This window comes from Osmia bicornis, chromosome 9 (genome assembly GCF_907164935.1).
Source record: "Osmia bicornis bicornis chromosome 9, iOsmBic2.1, whole genome shotgun sequence".
In the NCBI taxonomy this organism is placed as follows: Eukaryota; Metazoa; Arthropoda; class Insecta; order Hymenoptera; family Megachilidae; genus Osmia; species Osmia bicornis.
This window is the reverse complement of record NC_060224.1, coordinates 2,260,519-2,281,186: the sequence shown is the minus strand read 5'-3', so window position 1 is coordinate 2,281,186 and position 20,668 is coordinate 2,260,519. Positions and strand designations below refer to the sequence as shown.

General features: G+C 36.8%; 5 protein-coding genes across 10 annotated transcripts; 2 read left to right on the top strand and 3 right to left on the bottom strand.

Annotated features, from left to right (window-relative positions):
- Nucleotides 1–86: 86 nt before the first annotated feature.
- On the bottom strand, nt 87–3,821 carry LOC114876778 (alpha-tocopherol transfer protein-like). The gene is made up of 7 exons (XM_029188596.2): nt 3,705–3,821; nt 2,226–2,370; nt 1,940–2,099; nt 1,675–1,855; nt 1,421–1,606; nt 1,248–1,353; nt 87–1,174 (listed from the first exon to the last, which is right to left on the bottom strand). The coding sequence occupies exons 2-7, from the start codon at nt 2,362–2,364 to the stop codon at nt 1,014–1,016; spliced, it is 933 nt and encodes a 310-aa protein (XP_029044429.1). The 5' UTR covers nt 2,365–2,370; nt 3,705–3,821; the 3' UTR covers nt 87–1,013.
- Nucleotides 3,822–4,142: 321 nt separating this feature from the next.
- On the bottom strand, nt 4,143–4,707 carry LOC114876795. Its single transcript, XM_029188615.2, has 2 exons — nt 4,472–4,707; nt 4,143–4,413 (listed from the first exon to the last, which is right to left on the bottom strand). Exons 1-2 carry the CDS (start codon nt 4,705–4,707, stop codon nt 4,143–4,145), a joined length of 507 nt encoding a protein of 168 aa, XP_029044448.2.
- A 2,768-nt stretch (nt 4,708–7,475) lies between these two features.
- LOC114876786 lies at nt 7,476–8,942 on the bottom strand. 2 transcript variants are annotated; one of them, XM_029188605.2, is made up of 3 exons: nt 8,857–8,942; nt 8,078–8,286; nt 7,476–7,977 (listed from the first exon to the last, which is right to left on the bottom strand). In XM_029188605.2, the coding sequence occupies exons 1-3, from the start codon at nt 8,882–8,884 to the stop codon at nt 7,741–7,743; spliced, it is 474 nt and encodes a 157-aa protein (XP_029044438.1). In that variant the 5' UTR covers nt 8,885–8,942; the 3' UTR covers nt 7,476–7,740. The 2 variants fall into 2 exon arrangements, with proteins under 2 accessions (XP_029044438.1, XP_029044437.1); XM_029188604.2 differs by lacking the exon at nt 8,857–8,942 and adding an exon at nt 8,634–8,752 and having other exon boundaries at nt 8,078–8,556.
- LOC114876781 lies at nt 8,796–10,535 on the top strand. The gene has a single exon (XM_029188598.2). The coding sequence runs from the start codon at nt 8,796–8,798 to the stop codon at nt 9,531–9,533; it is 738 nt and encodes a 245-aa protein (XP_029044431.2). The 3' UTR covers nt 9,534–10,535.
- A 265-nt stretch (nt 10,536–10,800) lies between these two features.
- Nucleotides 10,801–19,645, top strand: LOC114876779 (venom allergen 3-like). 5 transcript variants are annotated; one of them, XM_029188597.2, is made up of 5 exons: nt 10,801–11,036; nt 11,155–11,325; nt 11,439–11,520; nt 11,587–11,719; nt 12,057–12,315. In XM_029188597.2, the coding sequence occupies exons 1-5, from the start codon at nt 10,914–10,916 to the stop codon at nt 12,226–12,228; spliced, it is 681 nt and encodes a 226-aa protein (XP_029044430.2). In that variant the 5' UTR covers nt 10,801–10,913; the 3' UTR covers nt 12,229–12,315. The 5 variants fall into 5 exon arrangements, with proteins under 5 accessions (XP_029044430.2, XP_046142957.1, XP_046142956.1 ...); XM_046287001.1 differs by lacking the exons at nt 11,155–11,325; nt 11,439–11,520; nt 11,587–11,719; nt 12,057–12,315 and adding exons at nt 15,952–16,122; nt 16,257–16,338; nt 19,053–19,185; nt 19,408–19,645 and having other exon boundaries at nt 10,808–11,036; XM_046287000.1 differs by lacking the exons at nt 11,155–11,325; nt 11,439–11,520; nt 11,587–11,719; nt 12,057–12,315 and adding exons at nt 15,952–16,122; nt 16,257–16,338; nt 16,405–16,534; nt 16,833–17,469 and having other exon boundaries at nt 10,835–11,036.
- Nucleotides 19,646–20,668: the final 1,023 nt, after the last annotated feature.

Sequence of the window (20,668 nt, the reverse complement as noted above, 5' to 3'; positions counted from 1 at the left end):
GATATCCAGTCGGTGATTAAGGAAAATAGAAGCCGAGACGGGGAAATAAAAGGCGTCGCGATGCCGCGTCGCGGCCGACACGCGCATGCTAGCCCCGTAGTGACGTCAGGGGGCGAAAAATCAATCCACCCTGCCGTCGTACTGTACAGTGCGGCAGGACAGGGATATTGTATATCTAGCCAGCACGGTCACCGTCATTGAATTAGTCGAATTAATTGCAGTTTGCGTAATCGATCGTACTACGGTTCATTTTCTTTCAACGGACAATTTTATTTGCCATTTGATTCCATTCAATTTTAATGGCATATAAAGTTCGAATCACTTTCAAGAGTATAGGAAATAGTCGATAAAAGTTAAATTATGTTTGATGGGTCAGGAAGTTATACCCAGTTGAGAATCGTTAAACGTGTGTAATACTTGCTCGGAATCAGTATATTGTTCAGATTTAAATATCATGAATGGTTGAAGTTGCTTGAACCGAGAAAACGGACCAAGTAGACGGCCCAGTTAGATTTCTTTAAATCCCTAAGATTTTCTGATAAATGTATCAAGAAATTAGTATTTTGGGGAATTTAGCCGAAATGTTTGATTATCAATAGTAATTAACAGAAATTATTATAGGACAATATAAGTACATTGCAATTGGAAAGATATGTTAGAATATCTTCAACAACATCAAACAACACATAAACAAGTATGATCAGTATAAAAGGATACTGTATAATGGATTAGAGTTACATAAACATTTAATGTACTTTTTGCAAAATATTACAATATGAAACAGCTTTGATGTGACGCGTTAGATCGTTAGGTTAGATAATTGTAGCTTTCATTCAGCGAAATTACCCTGGATAATGCTTGCCTGTGGATTTGGAACTCTTCCGTGGCGCTATCTAGGGGACTTCGCAGAATGTTGTCGGTTATCGCAAAGTTAAAAAGATCCAAGATAATTGTACATTTATATCCCAGAGAAAAAACAGACGATTCTTATTTATTAAGAATTCTCTATTTATTTAATCGATGTTTAATTGTCTGAAGGAACCTTGCAATCCTTCCAGTTCAATCAGCAGCCTTGATTTCGATTCAGGAAGTCTCGCGTTTTCGTTTGTTCGACTAATCTTCTCTTCGCGGAGGAACCAATCTCTGTTTTTCTCAATTTTCTTCTTCCATGCGTCTGAAAACAATATTTATGAATTAGACGCTATGCAACAATGCTTTAATTTCGTGTGAAGGGTGTAAGAAGAAACCATTCAGCTGATCAAAGGTGCCTGCATGACCACCCCATTCGTTTGGCAGGATCTCTTTGTCCATGTAAGGATACAACTCCTCTCCACCACCAGTATGGATGCGAAACTTAAAAATAATGAAAGACCATGAAATTAAATAAGAAAATTCAGTTTGAAGAACTAAATATAAGTACCTTTTGAACGAGACGTTCCTTGAGCAAGGGGTAAAATATGTTAAGAATATTCTCTATAAACGCAGGTGCATGGAGGAAGTGAACTCTGTGAAGACGCAGTGGCATGCTATCCTGTACAGCCAGCATCGATTTCCTCACGATACTCTGCGTTGGACTGCATTTCGTGAAGTGCACCACGCTGAATCCCTGAAGAGATCATTTATAAATACAACTGTACGATTAAAAGTAGAATTTCAATTTCAAGAGATCGATACTTGGAGATCGATGACCATGATGTTCGACAGACACCGTTCTTCCATCAAACGTGCATCTAACACCATAAGAATTCTTCTGGAGATAGCCTGAATAGAGAACTTCTCTATCGCGGTGTTTCGCAGTCGTAAAACGCTCACACGATGGCCATCCTTTGTCAACGACGGTAAAACGAAGTAATGGCTGTTGATACATGAAAAGAAACCATACCTTAAAATCTACAAGTGTATTAGAGGTGTCAGACACGGTAAAAGTTACGCTAATTACATTGCTTCGCAGCATTCCTGGATCTCCTGTGATAAAGGATCACGGATCGCGAAGAACTCCGGTATTGCTGTACGAACGCTGAAGTATCTTTCTAAAATCAATTTGCATCGTTCCAAACTGTTTTTACAACCGAAGAGGAATCTCTCCAGCCTAACGTCATCTGAAAACGAAGGGACACGCTTGATCATCCGAAGACTAATCGCGAAATTCTATAAGGATCCATTTGTTTAAGTGTAACTATTGTATTCTTAATCTTAATATATGAAAGAATTTTAGAAAATCATACCCATGTGATTAGGCAGATGAGGTTGTTTCGCGAGCCAGCTGCGTATTGCGGCGACATCGCGTTTCCTCATTTCCGGCTCGGTCGGAACTTCCTCGTTTATGCGTTTCTGTTGCTCGACCGTCGGCGGTAACAGTGTCATTCTTCGCTGCAAAGGTAAATTTGCTTTTTTTAACCGGAACTGAGATCCTTGCAAACATTGGCAACACTTGCGAAAGAACTGAGCGTAGGTACTCTTCTTTCTCAGAAGATTATCAGTTTCAACGAAGGAAATAATATCAAATATTGACACTTCTTACGCATCGTTTTTCGTTCGAGGAACTTGTCTCTGCCAACGATGTGCGAAATTCGAGATCTCTTCCATTTTTCTTGTAACACAACGCGCATCTCTGTAATATTATGTCTGTAATTCTATCTTCTAAACGTTTCTAAAACCTTTTATATCTTCCAAGAGTTTTAAAACGATCAGGAATTTTGCGAGAGTTATATTGAGATTGAAGATTATAGAAAATTCATAGTTTTAAGATAATCGAGCGCTAATCTGTAATCATAATCATCCATGCATACGATTTATCGGTGTCGTGCTTCCGGAATTCAGTTCTGTGACCTCAGACAAGTACCTTTTACGCGTAAATCATCAGAAGCTCGAAGGTGAAACGATTTTTTTCCATTTATAAAAGAGCGAACACCACGGTGAAAAAGAAGATTCTACGTGAACAGAATTCTACGATGATTATGTATTGCATCACCGTTGAATCCTGGGTGCAGGCGTTTTCTGTATGTCGATCGGAGAAAGCTTGTTTTCGGCCGAACATCATTCGGTGTTATACGTGATCGCAATTGATTAGACTCGGTGTGAACTTTGAGAAAATCGCCGTTTGAAAGGAGAAAGTGTGATAAATGTAAACAATGGGAATTGTGGGTGCCTTTTCGACTGACAAATTCGATTCGAAAACTTTCTGGTTCTCGACTTACTTTGAAATGAAATTTGTTTAGTATTCAAAACTACCGCTCGTACATTGAAAGTAGATTCTACTGAAAATTAGAAAATTTTAAAAAGTTTTACATTTTAACAGTATTTTGTCTCTAAATGAAAAGTCTTTTTTTAAATATGAATGGTATGGCAGTAAGTTCAATGACTTAATTATCATATTTGTACTCTTAATTCTGGAAACTGTACAGAGTTTCTAATTGGCAATCGATGGAACGTGTTGGAATTTGAAATTCTAAGTATCTACTTGTTTTAATTAAAAACAACTGTAAACTCTAGGAAATGAAAGTTTGAACTTGAACATTTAGTATTTGCACTTACAAAAAAAGATGTTAGTCGCTAATATCATGAAATACAAGGATGATTTGTTTATTAAATGAAAACAACAAATTTTTTTCCAAAATATAAATTCACATTTTTCATATAACTTGAAAATTAATAATAACTGATAGTAATTAAATTGTATTTGTATTTTTATATTTTACATTTACCTGTTTCTAGATGACAGATGATTCAACACTGAACTTCAAAAGAAAAAAATCACAAGTACAGATTTTTAGATAAAAAAATTCTTCCAAAAACGTTGTGTGCAACGTATGGAGGCCAACGTTAAACTGCAACATCAACACTGAGCAAAGGATTCTCTTGGTGTGGTCTAAGTACACACTGTTCCCCACCATTGAGAACCTGAAGACCACTGTAACGTCGTGATCCGAGTAGAAAACTTGCCAGATACGTTCAATATTTTTTATTTTTGTTAGAAAAGGGTTATACCGCTCAGTAACTATAGATTGCAAATTAATATTGTTACAGAAAAACAGATTTCATTTTTAACACAAAGTGTGCTCCTTTTAAATCTAGTACTTGAAAATGTAAACCTAATATTTTACTAAAGATCCATCGTGTTCAGTTTGTAATTTTCATTCAAATTATTCTTCAAGCACTGCTTCATACACAGTTACGGATTCAGGTTCAGACTTTTCTTCAAGGATCTGTTGAACTTTCTTCTCATCATTATGGTGTTTAGGGTTCATCTCTCTAATTGCCATCCTCGTGGCAGATAGATTCACATCGTTGTCTAAAATTTGTACAATTTTCTGGACAGTCGAGTATTCCATCACAACAGCTGATTTTGCTTCATTGGCTGTTTGAGAAGCCTCTGACATTCTTGTCTTCTCTTCGAGATCTCTACTTCCGTATCTAAAATTTAGAAAAATCAATATATAAACCTTTAACACTATTTCATTGTAATTTTTACATGGAAGACACTTCTTCCCCGCTGGATATCCTTTCCTGAAGCAGATACTTCATGTTCGACTTTGACTTCTGTTTCGAGTTTCTCTTCGAGCTCTTACTATCTCTATGAACAGTGGAACTAGATCTACGATCACTTCCATTCACAATACTATCTTGTCTATCATTTCCATTCACTGTACTATCTTGTCTCCCATTCCCATTTTTCTTCGACGATCGTCCAGGACAGGTTGTCTTCATCCTCGACAAGTCGTGTCTCATTGAATCCTTTTTGAAACAACATCGATGATTCCGATATTGCCACCTGTCGAGTATCGATTCAGTGCTGAACAAAACGAGGCTGAGATCATTTTGATAATATTGATTACCATAACGCGCAGGTTGTCACTGTTGAGCTGAACATGAAGAAACAGTTCAATACTGTTAGCACGATTAGAGGTTCGAGCATGATAAACGTTTCGATGTTCCTAATGACGGTAACGATGTCGAAATCATGAATTTGGATATATCTGTCAAACGATATTCATCGACGACGACGCGTCTGCGCTCGTGAAATAAATGACGAATCGGTCGAACCAATTAAAAAATAATTTCTAGAAACCTTTTCTATATTTCATGAAAATCTTACGTTCAACATTCTAACATAGCTGCACGCCATGGTACCCCATGATCGATACCGGCTACCCTAACGAACCACAGGCAAATATTATCTGAAAAGGATCGCAGCAATTTGTCCCAGATCCCAAACGTCCTTTGCCTATTCATAATGGTTGCATATTTTGCAGGTAACAGTGGTGTCAGAAGGGAAACAGGAAGAAGCATGCGAGCGAAAACGTGTACAGATCACCATAGCTGTCGACAGGGGAAGCAAGTCGGTTAAACAACCCCGCAGAGACGTATATACCACATCTCTCCAGGGGTTCTCCCTTTAGGAAAGACAGAAAGATAGCACAAAAGCTACGCGACCACAATATAAAAAGGAAATCTCGACGCATCTGTGTGATATAACGATGATATTACGTCCCGTGAATGTGTCACCGCGTTTTCAGTTGCGGTGGCTTTCGGGACAATGAAGCAAACGTAGACCACCCCTGGCGAAGTCGCACGTTCTTCCTACCTGCTCTCTGTTTTCCTGCGAATTTATTTCGTTTCTCCCTAAACGCTTCGACGATTAATTTTATTAATGAACGAAGGATGAGTGTGGAAATTGAATGTGCGAATTTTCATTCATGAAAATTCAGAAGTGAACGACATGTATAAATTTTCTTTATTATTCTATTTTTTATCATACTCTATAGTTGTTAAGGATAGAAGCGTGCGAAAATGTTTGGGTCTAGAATCGAAACTCATGAATTATCGCCACTCTTTCATCTGAAAGACGTATCTTCAACGTTTAAAGATTCTTTTCTATCTTCTGAAGAGATTCGTCCCACGTATAATATCCTGGTCACTTGTCGTTCTATTCAGTACTGACCGCAGACTTTTTCTTTACGAGACAGCTCCCGCTTGGAAAAGGCGACTGGTTTTCCACCTACGGCCGTGATAATAAGTGCCACGACTATTTCTCCTAGATCGAGAGCCTGTCTTCCTTATGGATCACCTAATTTATTGGTCACCCTCTTTGTCGAACAAGACCACACAACTCGAACGACACCTTTATGAACTTCTGTAACAATCGCCATGACTTTTCTTCTCGTTTCTTCTTCTTCTTCATAACTCAGTCTCTGTCAAACTTTATAATATAATATAAAATTTATGAAATTAAATAATTATTCGTGACAAATAGCTTGAAAAGTCTTCTGGAATTCGATTGAAAAGCATCAGAATGTTGCATTGAAGTAGTTTGTTTAGGAACAGGTATATCCCACAGGACACGACAGGTGTCCATCGCGCCCTTTTCTGGGCGTGGCTGCCTTAACACTTACCATTGATCCATTTCAAAGTAAATATCCTCCCTGAGAAGCCACCTAACGGTAGATCATCGACTTTTCAATTTGTTCCTCCTAATTCTATACATAATTACTTGTAAAGCTTATTAATAAGGACACAAGAAAAGGCTCCAATTTTTAAGAAGAAAATGAACGTAATCTTTTTTTTGTAGAACAAGGAAAAGAAGAACCTTCTATTCTGATTTTTTCACCTTCCAAAGAGCAGGACGTCAATTAGGTCTGGTAAAATCTCTGAAGCGATTCTCACGACCAAAGTCAGCAGTCAGGTGCGTGTCTGAATGGGACTGAAGAAAATCGAACCATTCAGTACTTTTTCCAAAGCATCGGGAATGACCACCCGCCCACTGAAGGCCCATTTTTTATGTCAGAGAACTAAGAAAAAAATGTGGAGGTGAACAGACAAAAGAGTTGAGTGAATTTCACGAACTGTCATCGATATATTTAGAAATTCTCGATGTTCCGAGTTGGCTCGATGAAAAGTTGTAATCCTCAATAGTGAACGATTATGGGCGTTACTGGAATTTATTCTCGACGGTGCAGGTATGCAGTATTATATTAATTTATTCACTTAAATCTTCTAGAAATTGAAATTTTAAATCTCCTCAGCGACCATGTTAGAAGATTATTCTTTAGAATTCTGTCAAAGTTTTTCAATGGAAGTCATGAATGATCATTTCTAGACTAAGTTACAGGCGACAGAGGAGTTAGTGGCAATTACAAGGATTTCTTGAATGGAGAGAATAGAATCCTCAGGAGAGTCGCGTCATCAATCGTTTCGAAGTTCCCTCGTTTTCTTCATTGAGAAACAGCAGGTTTCTTCAGCGATTGGACCATGCGGCTAGAAAGGAGAGGAGGAACTTGAAGACAGCTCATCCGGCCGGAACGAAGCGATTCTCCATGGCTGGTCTAGAGGACGAATGAGCAAACAGCCTGCTGACTAGTGTACAACTCGTTCTCGTCTTGAATACTTCATTCAAGAATTTCGCTTCTAGTAATTCATTGAGCAGTGCTACCAGAAAATTTGAATGCTATGCCATGATAAAGAACCTTGATAAAGAATGGTTCCTGGCGACTCTTTATTAGGTATACTATGTAAAACAATTGTTTGAAAAGAACTGACGCAGTTCATTTCTGAAAATAAATGAAATAAACAAAACACCTTGATAAGATATACATATTTACGACGTTAATATGTTGCCTTGAAAATTTAATGACAATGGAAAGAGATTATATTTGTTTTCAATTAATTTCATTTTCTTTCTTCTGACTTTTTTTTAAAGATGCAGATTCTACTGATAAATCTTCCAGATTGCATTGATCCTGGTCACGTTGATGGCGGAGTTGGAGGTTTCGGTGTTCGAACCTCTACTTCGATGTTGTTCTTCGGCTCCTCGATGGAATCTGTCTTCTTCTTCACTTTCAACATGAACACATTTTCATTTCCTTCAGTAACACGATCTGTATGTACTTCCTGCGCGTTTGTTGAACTATTCATCACAGGATAAATAGTGAAGGTTCTACACTGATCATTAGTGTTGGGACCACCACTGCACCGACCCATCTAATTAAACAGGAACGTTGAAGAAAATGATTGAAAACATAGTAAGACACGAAAAGTCATAATTTTACAAAAGTGTCTAATAAAAGTTATCTAATGTTACCTCGTAAGTAATGGCTTGAGCCTTGTCATCGTTATCAGTTTTTTTCGAAATTTGTGACTTTGATTGTATACGAAACACGATTCTATTGTTATTGCCACCTTTCAGTATCTTTGGTCCTTCTTTATTCGTTGGTCTCTGGATCTCAATCACATCACAATCGCAAGGAGGATCCCAGTCTCGATTTCTCTTCGATTTCGACTTGTCTCTTTCTATACGAATTATCAGTTGGTTACCAATCATGGCTGTTCCAATTTCTCGGTAATATTTTGAGGAAGAATCCCCAGACGATGGCTGAGGAGGTGGACATGGTGGAGGACAGGGTGGAGGTGGCATAGGAGGACAGGAGTACATGGTGATCAATGTTAATTATGATTATCAGAGAAGTAATACAACACTTGCAATTTAGAAATGAGAATTTGTTAATGCATGTTTAAAGAAGAATATGGGTTAACGGAGTGCACTGGAGAACACTGATGGATCTGAAATCGATTGCTTTCTGCCGTTATTCATGGTATTCAAGAAATCATATATCTTCACATCGTACAATCAACCTTACCATCATGACACTTTTACAACCATCAACTAAATTTCCATAACTTCATCATGTTAACAATAAAAAAAGGTGAGATATTTATATTGTAGTTGATGACACCATCGTATCCTTGCCAAAATTAATCCTACGTCTCTTTTTATTTTATCAAGATGAACGACTGTAAGAATGATCCTGGCAACAAACAAATGTGGATGTCCACCAAAGAAAGAAAAACCTCCTTGTTCACCTTGTTGCGCCTCCAAAAATGTCTCCATCAAGTCAGCCCCTAAAAAATGTCCTCCACCAGCTCCAAGAATCGTCGACCCTTCGACATGTTGTCCTGTAAAACCATCAGAGACAAAGTATCAGAGATCCAGCAAGATTCGTTCGGAGATTGCTGAGAAAGGGTTGCCCTATAAAGAGATCGAAGCTATTATTAATAACAATAGAGTGGTAATTAGAACACAGACAGAACCTGGTAGAGTGGAATACGATCCTCCGTGTGACTGCGTCGAGGATCCTCTTCCTAGTAGACGGGTCGAAGCAGAAGAAAGTCAAGTTCAAGATTCAGGAAATAGAACTGTAATGCTGTATCCTCGACCTCGAGAACAAGATCGGAAATCAACAGATTTTCAGTACCACCACGGAGATGAGGGTTTTAAGTTGAGGAACACGATTGATCAAGCAGAGAATCCGAATATATTCTTGTTGAAGTTTAAGAGGAAGAGCAGCGCAGGTGATAAGAAGTTCAATATCGATCTGGAATTTAAAACTCCTCGTCCTTGGTCCACGAAGAAACTATTGGAGTACAGTCAACAAATCAAACCACCAGAATCTAGTACTGCGACGTTGAAGAAAGATGTCGAAGAAGAAAGAAAAAACAAAGAGGTCTCGAGTCAAAGTAAAAAGGGAAAGCGACAGTAAATGAATCGTTCTTGAAAATAAAATAGACATTTCATTTGTAAGATAACAGTTACTTCCAATTAATAAACATCATTCCTGAAAGATTAAGATAAAAGATCTTCAATTATTAGATCAACAGCAGTGATAAGATATAACTAAAGCTTTTGGAGCTTAAAATAAAAGATCAATTTGATATTAAACATGTACAATATTTATAGGGTTAATTGTGAAGCTTATTTTGATATTGTCTTCAACTACTAAATAGTAATAAGAAGGTTCTCTATATGGAGCTGTAAATTTGAAAATTCAGGAGTCATTTTCAATTCGACTTAGCAAGATTACTTTCATTCAACCGATTTGCCTCGCAGCAGGTATATCCTGTGGGAGATATCCTGTAGAAGATTTAACAACACAACAGGTGTCGAACGCGCCCCTTTTCTGGGTGTAGACGCCTTTACCATGGATTTATTTCTTACTAAAATAGATTTCGATCCTATCAACCTTCAAACACTTCTGTCGATATAAGTCATGATATGTATATCGTTATGAACTTTGGAATTTGATCAATGAATTTTGAACGCAATAACTAGGAAAAGAAAAGCGATTAAGATCTCCAAAAGTTTCCAAAACCATCCCCACGACTAAATTCCAGGGTCAGGTGAGAGTATAAATGGATCTATTCAGTATTTTTTCCAAGATCCTTTTCCAGGAGTAGCCACCCGCCTACCGTAGCCCCATTTTTTGAAGTCAAGGGTCAAAAGAAGCACAATAAGATATTTCAATAAAATGCGTAACTTTGACATCGTTAAAGAACTATTTTTATCACGAGGAAAAAGCATGCTGGTAATTATAGCTGTCCCTCGCCTTGAATATATCTTGATAATTTGGTCATTTTGCAAAGGAGTTTGTTTTGCAATATTTAAACTTACCAAGGTAATAAATAATTACATAGATTTACAAAGAAATTGCTTAGCTCAAAGATTAGGAGTCTATGATTTAAAGAAAAATTAAAAACAAACGATAATTAAAATGTGTAGTGATTCAAAATAATTCTTTCAAATTAAAAAGACATCAAAAGAAACAATTGTTTCTTTTAAAAACCCTCTGTTTCAATACAAGAGAATGCATTCAAGTTAAAAGAAACAATTATTTCTTTTAAAACCCCAGCTGTTTCAATACAAGAGAACGCATTCAAGTTATAGTAAAAAATGCTTGAAGCTTAGGAAGTAAGAGTGGGAGGAAAAATGTGATAAGAAAAATTGTTATACTAAGAAATTCATTGGTTTTATGACTAAACTGATAAGGCAACAGGTAAATATCACCCAGCTCGTTCTCCGTTTTCTCATATGCATACCGACAGTTGTAGGTGGCAATAGTACAGTGGCAAAAAAGAATTCAATTATGAAGAGATTTCTGGGTATCGTTATTGTGATTGCACTTGCAGTAATTACAAGTTCGGCTATCAACTGCAACAATGATAAATGCCGGGAAAGTGGAACACAGCACACCATGTGCAAATATCCGGTCAGTATAAACAAATAAATCTGGAAACGAAGTGTTTCAAGTCCCTCACATTTTGTAGAATGCTTTTACGATTTTACAAGAACGTTGTTGCTAACAAAAATATCTGATGCTGTTTCAGAATTCGAAACCAGCAGCAGCCTGTGGCAGAGTGATATCCGTGGGTTTCACAGCCGATGAGAAAAAGCAAATACTTGAAGCACATAACAAGCGTAGATCATTCGTGGCTCAGGGTTCAGAAAAGAGAGGAAAGCCCGGGCCACAACCACCCGCATCGAATATGCAGACGATGGTACGATTAACACATTGATTGCTTTGTTAATTATCAAGTGCCATTATTCTGAATAATTTTAATTATAGTGCGCTATACTACATATCTATATTTATTATTAAATATTTATTCAGAGTTGGGACAATGAAATTGCGGAAATAGCTCAGAGATGGGCAAATCAGTGCAATTTCGGTCACGATTCATGCAGAAACGTTGGTAAGAGACAATTAAATTGTAGACTTTCCGAATTTTCTTTACAATTTATTAATGATTTTATTACAGATAGATATTATGTCGGGCAAAACGCGGCTATGACAATGACTACTGGAACTGTGGCTACGACACCATCAGAAATAGTGGACATGTGGTACAATGAAGTAAAAGATATGGATCGCAATCAAGTATCCCGATTCACGTAAGTCTTTGCCATTCTTAATACACTTTTGTGACTGGAGACGTAGTTCTACGTCATTTGAAAGTGTTTGGCTGAATACGTGCAACATAGTCCTACGTTTCAATAAACGATTTTCATATTTGATTTTTAAAAATTTTAAACAACAAATGACTATAAGCATCACACTGATGGCTAATATTGATATTCACATATCTACAAACAGCAGAACCTTGCCGTACTCAATTACAGATTTTTGGAAATTATACACAATATTCAGCTAAACGTTATGCCAGCCATCATATGACGCGAAAGTGTTTATATTAAAATAAAACTAATTTTGTCTGTTGATTACCAACAGAAACACCAACGGTGTGGGTCATTACACTCAATTAGTCTGGGCCAAGTCGAATAGACTTGGTTGTGGTAAAATAGTATATGAAGCAGACCAATGGAAGAAGTACTATGTGGTATGTAATTACGGTCCAGGTGGCAATTACATGAACGAGCCAATATACCAAATCAGAAAATAACAGTAACAGTTACTGTTCCTCGATTAATCGCAATGTCTCGATTATTATAAACTAATAAAAGAAGAAAATAATTTTTAATTCCCAATACTTTTCCCTTGCAATGTTTATTAATATTTTCCTATTCACACCTAAAATACTTTTGGGACCAGCCCTGTTACCTTTTTCAACAACGTTCCTTTCTTTCTGCACAAAATATCTTGCCCCTGATACGATTGTTAGAACGTCATTTGCGAAGACGATTCCACCAGCCTTTTCTATTGTAAACGTACCGACGAATGTCGATATTCATCCCGATCGAAAGACCTGCGTGTCCATATATCAGGAAATAGACGCGCTCCGAGTGAAGGCTTAATAGCACCTGGCGACTCTTCATTAGGAATATTATGTAAAAAAATTGACACGGTGCATTTCTGAAAATATACTGATCGAATTAAGTAACCACCTCCTTTTTCAAAGTCGGTTAATTAAAAGAACAATTAAACAAGGTCAGATCAGCTTGTACACCAGGTGCACTGATGAACTCCGTGGGTTCCTAGACAGCTGTGTCTTTGTTAATTTCACCTTGTTTACTTTTAAAACTACGTGCCAATGTTAACTATTTAGGAACCCAAGGAGTTTATGCGTGCATATGGCGTGCAAGCTGTTGCACCTTGTTTTTACATGTATCTCTACGAAAAGTGGTAAAATCTCAATATCTGTTGACCCTGACCATCCAGAAACACAAAGTCAACGATTTTCAGCGTTTCTCATCAAGACCTTTCCAACGGTACCAAATTTGTATCTCTAGCATATGTAGTTTTGTGACTAAGCTTATAAGGCAATAGGTAGGTATATATAAGCGAGCACGTTTGCCGTATTCTCATATGCACACCGATAGTTGTGGGTGGCAGTAGTACGGTGGCAAACGAAGAATCAATTATGAAGAAATTTCTGGGTATCGTTATTGTGATTGCCTTTGCAGTAATTACAAGTTCGGCTATCAACTGCAAGAATGATAAATGCCGGGAAAATGGAACACAGCAAACTATGTGCAAGTATCCGGTCAGTATAACCACCATTGTACAATATTCTTGCAAATTTACCAGAACATTTTTGCTAACAAAAGTATTTGATACTGTTTCAGACTCCGAGACCAGCGAGAGCCTGTGGCAAAGTATTAGCTGTGGGATTCACAGAGGACGAGCGAAGGGAAATACTTGAAGCACACAACATGCATAGATCATTCGTGGCTAACGGTTTTGAAAAAAGAGGAAATCCAGGACCACAACCACCTGCATCGAATATGCAAATATTGGTACGACTAACACATTGATTGCTATGTTAATTAGCAAGTGTCATCATTTTGAATAATTTTAATTACAGTGTGCTATACTACATATCACTGTAAACGTGTTAACTATCTATATTTATTTTTAAATATTTATTCAGGTTTGGGACGAAGAACTGGCGAAAGTAGCTCAGAGATGGGCAATCCAGTGCCAAATTGCTGCCGATACGTGCCCACACGTTGGTAAGACACAGTTAAATTGTGGCATTCCAGAATTTTGTTTATAATTTATTAATAACTTTTCTGTAGACAGATTCCGTGTCGGGCAAGCCGCAGTTGGGATGAAGACTACTGGAACTGTGACTACAAAACCATCAGACATAATAGACTACTGGTACAATCAGGTAAACAATATGGACCGCAATCAAGTACCCCGACTCACGTAAGTCTTTGCCATTTTTATTACTTTACGCTTTGGTAACCGGAGACGTAGTCATTTCAAACTCTTTAGCTGAATACATGCAACGTAGTCTTATGTTATTTCGAATGCTTTACCTGAGTACGAACAATGTATTCCGACGTTTCAATAAGCACTCTCAACATACGATTTTTAAAAATTTTAAACAACAAATAACCATAAGCATCACATTGATAAGCAATACTTATATTCACATACCTACAAACAGCAAATCCTTTCCGTACTCAGAAACAGATTTTTGGAAATTATATGCGGTATTCAGCTAAACGTTTTGCCGGTCATCACCCGTTGCAAAAGTGTTTACATTAAATGAAAACCAATTTGTTTGTTGATTATAGAAATAACCAAGGCGCGAATGATTACATTCAATTAGTTTGGGCGAAGACGAATAGAGTTGGTTGTGGTAAAATAATATATCAACCAGACGAATGGAAGATCTACTGGATGGTATGCAATTATGGTCCAACGGCTAATGTTTTCGGCGAACCAGTGTACCAGATCGATTTCCAACAGATTAATGTGAGAAACAATGTCTCAATTGATACAAACGAATAAAATGAGAACAAACGTATAGCTTCATAAGAAGCTATCGAATTGCACGATGACTTTTCAATTTTTAATTGCCAATATCCTTCCCTTGGAATGATTATTAATATTTTCCTATTCACGCCTAAAATCCTTTTGGAATCAGCCCTGTTTGCTTCTTCAACATGGATTCTTTCTTCCTGTACTAAATATTTTGCCCCTCATACGTTTGTTGTAACGTAATTTGCGAAGACGACTCCACCAGTCTCTTTCATTATGAATGTACCAACGAATATCGATATTCATCCCGATCGAAAGACCTGCGTGTCCATATATCAGGAAGTCGAAGCACTTCCTGTGTATTCTTTAATGGTTCCTGACGACTCTTTATTATGTATACTATGTAAAAAAATGTATTTAAAAGAATTGATTCAGGATATTTCTGAATATAAATAAAATAAACAGAACATCTTGATAAGATATATTTATGCTGTTAATATGTTACCTTGAAGATCTAATGATAATGGAAAGAGATTATATTTCTTTTTAATAAATATCGTTTTCATTGTTTTAACTTTTTTTTTAAGTTGCACTTTCTGCTGATAAATCTTTCTGATTACCTTGAATCTGGTCACATGGATGGCGAAGTTGGAAGCCTAGTTATTCGAATCTCAGATTCAATGTTCTTCTTTGGTTCCTCGATGGAATTATGACATCAAAAGTCATAATTTTACAAAAATGCTAAATGTAAAACATTTTACTTAATAGTAAAATGCGTCTAATGTTATTTCATAAAAATTGGATTGAGGTATTTCACCATTATCATTTTGCTTATCGTTATTAATTTTGGAGCTTGATCGATGAATTTTAATAACATAATGCGGAAACTGAAAGCGATTAAGATCTCCAAAAATTTCTAAAACTATCAAATTCTGACGATTAAATACTTCTTGCAAGTGGAAATTAAAAGAAACACAGCTACTTCAAACAAGAGAACTGATCTATTTGTAAGTTATGGCGAAAAATGCGTGATGCTTAGGAGGGAAAGCTGGGAGAAAAATGTGATAAGAAAAACTGTGATACTGTGAAACTAACTGGTTGTGTAACTAAAATGATAAAGTAAGAGGTATATATTGGAGAGCACGTCCGTACTCTCATATGCACAGCAACAATTGTGAGTGGCAATAGTACAGTGGCAAACAATATTCAATTATGAACAGATTTCTGGGTATCGTTATTGTGATTGCATTTGCAGCAACTGCAAGTTCGGCAATCAATTGCACTAATAATATATGCCTGGCAAGTGGATCGCAGCACACTATGTGCATGTATCCGGTCAGTATAAAAAAATTAATCTGTAATCGAAGTGTCTTAAGTCCGTCACATTTTGTAAAATGCTCTTACAATTTTACAAAAACATTGTTGTTAACAAAAATATTTCATGTTGTTTCAGAGTTCGAAACCGGCATCAGCCTGTGGTGTAGTAATATCTGTGGGATTCACAGACAAAGAGCGAAGGCAAATACTTCATGCACACAACATGCATAGATCATTCATCGCTCAGGGTATAGAAAGAAGAGGATATCCCGGACCACAACCACCGGCATCGAATATGGAAACAATGGTACTATTAGCGCATTGATTGTTTTGTTAATTAGCAAGTGTCATTATTCTGAGTAATTTTAATTATAGTGTACTATGCTACATATCACGCTAAACGTGTTAACTATCTATATTTGTTGTTTAATATTTATTCAGGTTTGGGACAACGAACTGGAGGAAATAGCTCAGAGATGGGCAATCCAGTGCGAAAACGGTATCAGTGGATGTGCGCACGTTGGTAAGACACAGTTAAATTGTAGCTTTCCAGAATTTTGTTTATAATTTATTAATGATTTTATTGTAGATCGATTCCTTGTCGGGCAAAACGTGGCTAGAATGTATTCTGGAAGTTCAACTTCAACACCATCAGCCGTCGTGGATACGTGGTACAATCAAGTACAAAGGATGGACCGCAAACAAGTTTCCCGACTTACGTAAATCTTTGTCTTTCTTTCTTCACGCTTTTGTGACCGGAGACGTAATCATTTCATACTCTTTAGCTAAATACGTGCAACGTAGTCTTACGTCATTACGAATCCTTTACCTGAGTACTTATCCATCACAGTGATAAGTAATAATTATATTCACATACCTGCAAACAGCAAAACCTTTCCATACTCAAGTACAGATTTTTGGAAATTACATCCGGTATTCAGCTAAACGTTTTGTCGGTCATCGCTCGTCGCAAAAGTGTTAACATTAAATGAAAACTAATTTGTTTGTTGATTACAGAAGTACCAATGGCGTGGAAGGCTATACTCAATTAGTTTGGGCTAAGACGAATAGGCTTGGTTGCGGTAAAATAGAATATGAAGCAAATTCTTACAAGTATTACTATGTGGTATGCAATTATGGTCCAAGTGGTAATTTTTTGTACGATCCAGTGTACGAAATCGACATGCGGCGGATTAATTTGAAAAACAATCTCTCAATTGATATAAACTAATAGAATGAGAACCAACCCATTGCTTTATAAGATTACACGATAACTTCAATTTTCCATTTACAATATTTTTCTCTTGGAATGTTTATTAATATTTTCCTATTCACACTTAAGATACTTTTGCGATCAGCTCCGTTAGCTTCTTCAACATGGTTTCTTTCTTCCTGTGGTAAATATTTTGGCCTCGATACGTTTGTTGCAACGTAATTTGCGAAGACGACTCCACCAGTTTCTTCCATTGTGAACGTACCAATGTCGATATTCATCCTGATCGAAGGACCTGCGTGTCCATATATCAGGAAGTCGACGCACTCCGAGTGTAGGCTTAATGGTTCCTGGTGACCCTCTATTAGGTATACTATGTAAAAAAATTATTTTAAAAAAATTGACGCAGTTCATTTTTGAAAATAAATAAAATAAACAGAACATCTTGACAAGATATATTTATGATGTTAATATATTGCCTTGAAGATTTAAAGACAATGGAAAAGAAATTGTATTTTTCTTTTAACCAATTTCATTTTCTTTCTTCTGACTTTTTTTAAGGATGTAGTTTCTACTAATAAATCTTTCTGATTATGTTGATCGTGGTCACGTCGATGTTCGTCGTTGGAGGTCTTAATGTTCGAATCTCAGCTTCGATGTTCTTCTTCGACTCCTCGATGTAATTGTGACATCAAAAGTCATAATTTTACAAAAATGCCAAATGTAAAACATTTTACTTAGTAGTATAATGCGTCTAATGTTATTTCATAAGAAGTGGCTTGAGGTTTGTCACCATTATCAATCTTTTTGTTTATCGTTATCAACTTTGGAGCTTGATCAATGAATATTGATAACAGAAAGCGATTAAGATCCTCAAAAACTTCCAAAGCGATTACTTCTAGACCATTTCTATTAGAGAGAAAAAGCATATCACAATAATTTGGTCACCTTGTAAACAAGTTTGTTTTACAATATTGAAACTTACTGAGATAATAGATAATTACATAGATTTACAAATAAATATCGCTTAGTTTAAACATTTGGTGTCTATTCAAAATAATTCTTTCAAGTGGAAATTGAAGGAAACAAAGCTACTTCATACAAGAGAACTCATCTAATTGTAAGTTACTGCGAAAAATGCGTGAAGCTTAGGAGAAAAAGTTGGGAGGAAGAATGTGATAAAAAAGATTGTGATACTAAGAAATTAACTGGTTCTGTGACTAAACTGATAAAGCAACAGGTATATATCGGCGAGCACGTCCGTACTCTCATATCCACAGTGACAGTAATTGTGAGTGGCAATAGTACAGTGACAAACAAATATTCAATTATGAAGAGATTTCTAGGTATCGTTATTGTGATTGCATTTGCAGCAACTGCAAGTTCGGCAATCAATTGCACTAATAATATATGCCTGGCAAGTGGATCGCAGCACACTATGTGCAAGTATAAGGTCAGTATAAAAAAATTAATCTGTAATCGAAGTGTCTTAAGTCCGTCACATTTTGTAGAATGCTCTTAAAATTTCACAAAAACATTGTTGTTAACAAAAATATTTGATGTTGTTTCAGAGTTCGAATCCGGCAGCAGCCTGTGGCGAAGTAATATCTGTGGGATTAACAACCAAAGAGCGAAGGGAAATTGTTAATGCACACAACAAGCATAGATCATTCGTGGCTCAGGGTTATGAAATAAAAGGAAATCCAGGACCACAACCACCGGCAAAGAATATGCCAAAATTGGTACGATTAACACATTGATTGCTTTGTTAATTAGCAAGTGCCATTATTCTGAATAATTTTAATTATAGTGTGCTATGCTACATATCACCCTAAATGCGTTAATTATATATAATTATTGTTAAGTATTTATTCAGGTTTGGGACAATGAACTAGCGCAAATAGCTCAGAGATGGGCAATCCAGTGCGAAAACATTGTCGATGGATGCAGACACGTTGGTAAGACACAATTAAATTGCAGCTTCCCAGAATTTTGTTTATAATTTCTTAATGATTTTATTGTAGATAGATTCCTGGTCGGGCAAAATTCGGCTAGAAAAGAGACTACTGGTAATGTGACTGCAACACCATCAGATATGGTGGACATATGGTACAAGCAAGTAGGAAATATGGACCGCAATAAAGTTTCCGGACTTACGTAAGTCTTTACCATTCTTTCTTTACTCTTTTGTGACCGGAGACGTAGTCCTACGTCATTTGAAAGTTTTTGGCTGAATACGTGCAACGTAGTCCTACGGCATTTCGAATCCTTTACCTGAGTACGAACTACGTAGTCCTACGTTTAAGTAAACGTTATTCATATTTGATTTTCGCAAAAATGTTTACATTAAATGAAAACTAATTTATTTGTTAATTACAGAAGTACAAGCGGCGTGAGTGCTTACACTCAATTAGTTTGGGCCAAGACAAAGTTCATTGGTTGCGGTAAAATAGCATATAATGTAAGTTCGCACGAGTATTACTCTGTGGTATGCAATTATGGTCCAAGCGGTAATTTTATGCCTGAACCAGTGTACGAAATCGAATTACAACGCAAATAATTTGAAAAACTTTGTCTGAATTGTTATGAACTAATAAAAGATATTTTTAAGAACAAAGGTATAGCTTCAAAAGATTACAAGACAACTTTTCAGTTTCTAATTCCCAATATTTTTCCCGTGGGATGTTTATTAATATTTTCCTATTCACTTCAACAAGGTTTCTTCCTTCCTGTACTAAATATATTGCCCCTGTTACGTTTGTTGTAACGTCTCATACGAAGACGACTCCACCAACCTCTTCCATTGTGAGCGTACCAACGAATGTCGATATTCATCCCTATCGAAAGACCTGCGTGTCCATATATCAGGGAAGTCAACGCACTCCGGGTGTGCTGTACGTCCCGTTGTGCACAGGATGCTTCGTCGTCGGTCATCTGAATTGTCCAGAAAGAGGAAGCTGAGATTGCTATTAGACACTAAACGGTTTTTAAGCGGCACAGGAATGCATCGAATGTCAGAGACGCAACAATGACGAGCGCAAACATTCTGATATACAGGACTACCCGTTGCTTGCACCGGGGTGCAGCGTAGCTTTATGCAGGCAATTGCGAAAATTGAATATATCCATCGGACCGGGAATTTTTCACAAACCGTTGCATCATGCGAACAAGGATGTCTTCATAAAAATTCCTTTTTCCTGAATAATGTTACTGACGTTGCAACTTGTCATTCCAGAACAATCCTTGCGTTTGTGATCAAATGTAAACAGTGGTAAAAGGTAATAAACGCCTTCTCAAATCCTATTACCCTGTCAAACCACCGAGAAGATTGTCGTTCTAATCCAGGGTTAGAGAGGCTGAGGAGCGTTGTAATCCGGGAGACGTTCAACCGAGTATCCTACCCTATTAAACCAATGTTATCCTCTTAGTACTGACGTCTGGGTGACCCACGATTCGTAATGACAAAAGAGGGGAAAAAGCGCCTACACCGGAGTGGAAGGATAATTTTGAACTGGAGGGGAGTTATTGAAATAACAATAAGAATGATGGAAAATAAATACATAATTTTTATCAGATTAAATAGACAGAGGATTGAAAACTAGGTGCAGAACAAATGTAATAGATGAAATGAGAATTGCAA

Bases quoted from the DNA above. Each gene is read 5' to 3' on its own strand.
- LOC114876786 (XM_029188604.2), bottom strand. From the start codon at position 8,428: ATGTACTCCTGTCCTCCTATGCCACCTCCACCCTGTCCTCCACCATGT. The intron at 7,978-8,077 runs GTAACATTAGAT...CTGTTTAATTAG, and splicing joins CTCAAGCCATTACTTACGAG to ATGGGTCGGTGCAGTGGTGG.
- LOC114876795 (XM_029188615.2), bottom strand. From the start codon at position 4,707: ATGAAGACAACCTGTCCTGGACGATCGTCGAAGAAAAATGGGAATGGG. The intron at 4,414-4,471 runs GTAAAAATTACA...TCTAAATTTTAG, and splicing joins GGGGAAGAAGTGTCTTCCAT to ATACGGAAGTAGAGATCTCG.
- LOC114876778 (XM_029188596.2), bottom strand. From the start codon at position 2,364: ATGACACTGTTACCGCCGACGGTCGAGCAACAGAAACGCATAAACGAG. The intron at 1,354-1,420 runs GTACTTATATTT...ATTATTTTTAAG, and splicing joins AGGAACGTCTCGTTCAAAAG to TTTCGCATCCATACTGGTGG. The intron at 1,175-1,247 runs GTTTCTTCTTAC...TATTGTTTTCAG, and splicing joins CACCTTTGATCAGCTGAATG to ACGCATGGAAGAAGAAAATT.
- LOC114876781 (XM_029188598.2), top strand. From the start codon at position 8,796: ATGATCCTGGCAACAAACAAATGTGGATGTCCACCAAAGAAAGAAAAA.
- LOC114876779 (XM_046287000.1), top strand. From the start codon at position 10,914: ATGAAGAGATTTCTGGGTATCGTTATTGTGATTGCACTTGCAGTAATT. The intron at 16,123-16,256 runs GTACTATTAGCG...ATATTTATTCAG, and splicing joins CATCGAATATGGAAACAATG to GTTTGGGACAACGAACTGGA. The intron at 16,339-16,404 runs GTAAGACACAGT...ATTTTATTGTAG, and splicing joins CAGTGGATGTGCGCACGTTG to ATCGATTCCTTGTCGGGCAA.